The following is a 3,870-nucleotide window of genomic DNA, read 5'->3' on the forward strand; positions in this document are numbered from 1 at the left end:
ACAAAAGAAGCTTCATAATGTTCAATAACTGTCTCAACTCAGAGGTTGGGCCAGTTTTCATTTACATTCTTAAGGGTAAATGAAATGATAGAAAGGACATATCTCAAGCAGGGTGTGCTTCTCTCATGTATCACATAGAAGAACTTTCCTTTTCTTTCTCCACAGAAACATGGAGTTGCACACTGCAAGACTTCAGAATTAACTCACCTGCTGAATCTTGAGAGTGACGAAGCTGAAGATTCTGCTGAAGTGTCTGAACTGCTGGGACCATTTAAGTGTCCCCAAAATCTAGAAATGGCGATGCCTGAAAGTCAAGAGGACTGGTCCAAGGAAGACATTGTGCAGTTACTGGAAAGTATGGAGAGAAATATTCCATCCAATGAGAGGCACACGTTCAAAGCAACCCAGTCAGTGATGGACTGGGGCAAAGTAGCTTTTAAAGATTTTTCTGGGGAAATGTGCAAACTCAAATGGTTAGAGATTTCCTATAACTTGAGAAAGTTTCGCACTTTGAAAGAATTAGTCCTGGAAGCTAAGGAAAATGTTAACAATTTCAAAAGCAAAAAACACAAGAAACATCCTGATTTACCCAAGAAGCCCCTGACAGCTTATCTCCGCTTTTTTAAAGAGATGAGACCTCAGTACCTCCAAAAACATCCCAAGATGAGCAACAAGGAGCTGACCAAAGTTCTGTCTGAGGAATACAGGAAGCTGCCAGAACAGCTCAAGCTGAAATACAGTCAAGATTTCCAGAAAGAGAAACAGGAGTTTCAGGAGAAAATGGCTCTGTTCAGAGAACAACACCCTGATCTAGTCCGGAACTCCAAGAAACCTGATGTCCCCAAACGAAGTCAAAGCAAAGTGCCAAAGAAGTTTCAGGAAAATGTCCAAAAAGTGAAGTCTCCCCCAGAAAACCATTTACCCATGAAATCGAAATTCCACGGAGAGCCCGAGAAGCCCCCGATGAATGCCTATCACAAGTTCCACCAGGATCTCTGGTCGAGCAGGGAGCTGAAAGTGGTGCCCCCGAGGGAGCGCATGGTGGAGATCAGTAGACGCTGGCAGCGGGTCCCCCAGGACCAGAAGGAGCTTTATAAGAAGCAGGCGGAGGAACTGCAGACACAGTACAAGGTGGACCTTGATCTCTGGCTCAGGACTCTGTCTCCTGAAGAATATGCTGCTTACAGAGAGGCGACCTGTGCTAAGCGTAAGAACATGAGCATGATGCGGGGCCCGAACCCCAAGATTAGAAGGATGGGTCTGCAGTCCCTATCATCAGGGAATCTGCAAGGAAGGCTTAGGGAGGACCCGGGGCTTCAGGCTGCAGAGTTAGCATCATCAGACATGACTGGAGAACATTCTCTTCCCTCAGGGAGATCAGAGGAAAATGAGGACGATGCAGAGGATGCCACTAACTCCTCAGACCAGTGCAGAGGAGATGAAGACTGTGGATCTGAGCAGTGGGGATGAAGGTGAAGATTGCGATGTGGAGAGCACTGTCTGTAACTCACCTTCCTAAGGGGACTCCTCTGACTCAGACTCCAAATTAATTTTTTATTCCTTAAATGGTGGAACAGAGGACTTTCCAGCAAAACTCCAGGAAATCTGTGTCAAAGGGAGTGGAGTCTCACCGTTGCCAGTTTCCCTCCCTCTTTTCTTCTTTCTTTCCTTTCCCTTCCTCCTCCATATAAAGTAGGATAGGTTAGGAAGAAGATAACTTGAGAAGTGTTCACTGCATCAGGCCCGTATACACGAGAGGGAGGGACCCTGCTGGGAGAATAACTGTGAACACGAACCAGTGTTGCTCCAACCTCCAATTCCACCCATCCCTCCTCCTGAGAACCAGGATATATTTGAAAATCTGTTTAAGGTTAATGCCTTCTCATTATACTTTCTTTTTTTTTCCCCTAAGAGTTCCTGGCTCCTTTCATTCTTTTTTTCATGAAAACTTGCATTTACTAAGTAGTTGCATCTTTTATCTATGTAAAAATAGGTTTGAGTGTTAATTTTGTTGCTAGAAATCTTTTTTTTAATTAAAAAAATTTTGTTGCTAGAAATCTTAGAGGTTTATTTTATTGTTCCTAACTATATTTCTCGGTAAACAATTATAATACCAGAAATAATGATAATATTTATATTTGTTATACATGAAATTTATTTCACACAATGTCTTGCCATATGTCTAAAACGATGTTAAAAGTAAAGATACGTTATTGTCCTGATTGTGACTTTAAAGCTGATGCTTCAAAGCATTAAGGCAGGGTTTCCCCTGATGATGCCTGGAGGAAGTGTCATGGTACCTGGTACTCTTGGACTTCCAGGAGCACTTCCAGCCCTGTGCACGCACTGCTTGAAGGCCATGTTCTCCCTCAAGCTACCGCAACCCACTGAAGCCCTAACGCACCTGCAGCTCGGCTCCCTGCTGTGTCTTCACTCTGAGAACAGAGGGCAGGCAGGTAGCCATCTGGAGAGGGCAGGCTGACATCACAGCAAAACCCATTGTTTCAAAGATGCTAAATCGGAAGCAGCAAGGCTTTTGTCTGAATTTTGCTGTTAAGAGACTTCCATTGATTCAGGAAAGTCGCTGCTGTGAGAAGCAATCTAGATCTCAGAGCAGACGCTGTCCTGGCACTGCCGCTTCGTCTTCCAGCTTACACGACTGCGCACACTTGGGAAGGACTCCATGTCAGCCTGCAGCCTCCTGCGTGTGGGGCCGCGTTTGGCCGGGTTGTGGGATGTGAGTACACATGGGCGCTGTTCCCGCTCAGCAAGGGATGTGGCTGCTGTTGCAAGAAGTCCACCCACTGTTGACCCTCCATGGACAGATAGTAGAGGACCCGCAAGGGAACCCCACTCAGAAAGTCTCTGTGTATCTTCTCTCTGGTGCTCCAGGTAGGTGCTCCTGATGCCAGGCAGGTAAAGAGCATGAAGCAGCAACAGCAGTGTGTGTAGACCGTCTCCACACTGCGCTGGAGAGATCCTGCCGATCCAGCAAACCCGCTGACCTCTTCCACTCGTTACCCAAGGAGCACCCGTGCGCACTTGTCAGATGGAGACTGTGATGCATTCCACACGAGCCAGCTACCAAGAGAAGGCACAGAAGCACACAGACTTGTCCTCATGGCTGGAGACGGTTAAAATGCTCAATTGCAGCCCATCCTGTCATCCTTCAAATAATCCTGCATGACTACACCAGCACGTGCAGGCTGGGCAGAAGATATGGGCCACTGGGCTGCAGAAGATCTCCCAGGTCTGTTGGCTGTGCCGGCAATGTGACCCCTGCCTTCCGACCCTCCTAGCCACTCAGCTCAGCTGTGTACCCTGCTGGGCCTGGCCTGTGTCTCTGCCAACGTCATGGACAGTGCTGAAGTCCAGTTCACCACAGCTTTGAGGCTCACCAATGACTGGGAGCTGTGGGCCTTCATCGTCACCAACCTGGTGAGCGGGTATATAAAGGAGGGAAACGGACACCCAGAAGGAACTGAACAGTTCGCTGGACAGGGTCCGTCCAGACAACAGCCTCGCTGTCAGCTCCTACTACCTCTGAGTGTGTGGCTTTTTTACCTGTGTGTGCTCTTCTCCTTCTTCCAGAGCCAGTACAAGGAGGTCAGACACACTCCACATCATGTTTATCTCTCTATGTTTTAAGCCTTTCTTTGCTTCTAGGGCATTTTGTATGTAGAGCAGTTTAAATAAGAACCTTAACATTTAACATCTGTCTTGATATTAAAGTGCTTGTAGTGACCATTCTGTTATCTGTATACATGTAAATTTAGGGATAAGCTCTTAAGTTTACAGTTAGAAATTCAGTGTGTGCCTATGTGCTCAGCCACCCAGTTGTGTCCAACTCTTTGTGACCCTCTGGACTGT

General features: G+C 46.8%; 1 protein-coding gene and 1 pseudogene across 1 annotated transcript; both read left to right on the plus strand.

Moving 5' to 3' along the window:
- LOC102178882 (upstream-binding factor 1-like protein 1) lies at positions 289-1,470 on the plus strand. The gene has a single exon (XM_005699418.2). The coding sequence runs from the start codon at positions 295-297 to the stop codon at positions 1,468-1,470; it is 1,176 nt and encodes a 391-aa protein (XP_005699475.2). The 5' UTR covers positions 289-294.
- On the plus strand, positions 1,467-3,138 carry LOC102179165 (annotated as a pseudogene).

Source organism: Capra hircus, chromosome 29 (genome assembly GCF_001704415.2).
Source record: "Capra hircus breed San Clemente chromosome 29, ASM170441v1, whole genome shotgun sequence".
NCBI classification, from domain to species: domain Eukaryota; kingdom Metazoa; phylum Chordata; class Mammalia; order Artiodactyla; family Bovidae; genus Capra; species Capra hircus.

Bases quoted from the DNA above. Each gene is read 5' to 3' on its own strand.
- LOC102178882 (XM_005699418.2), top strand. From the start codon at position 295: ATGGCGATGCCTGAAAGTCAAGAGGACTGGTCCAAGGAAGACATTGTG.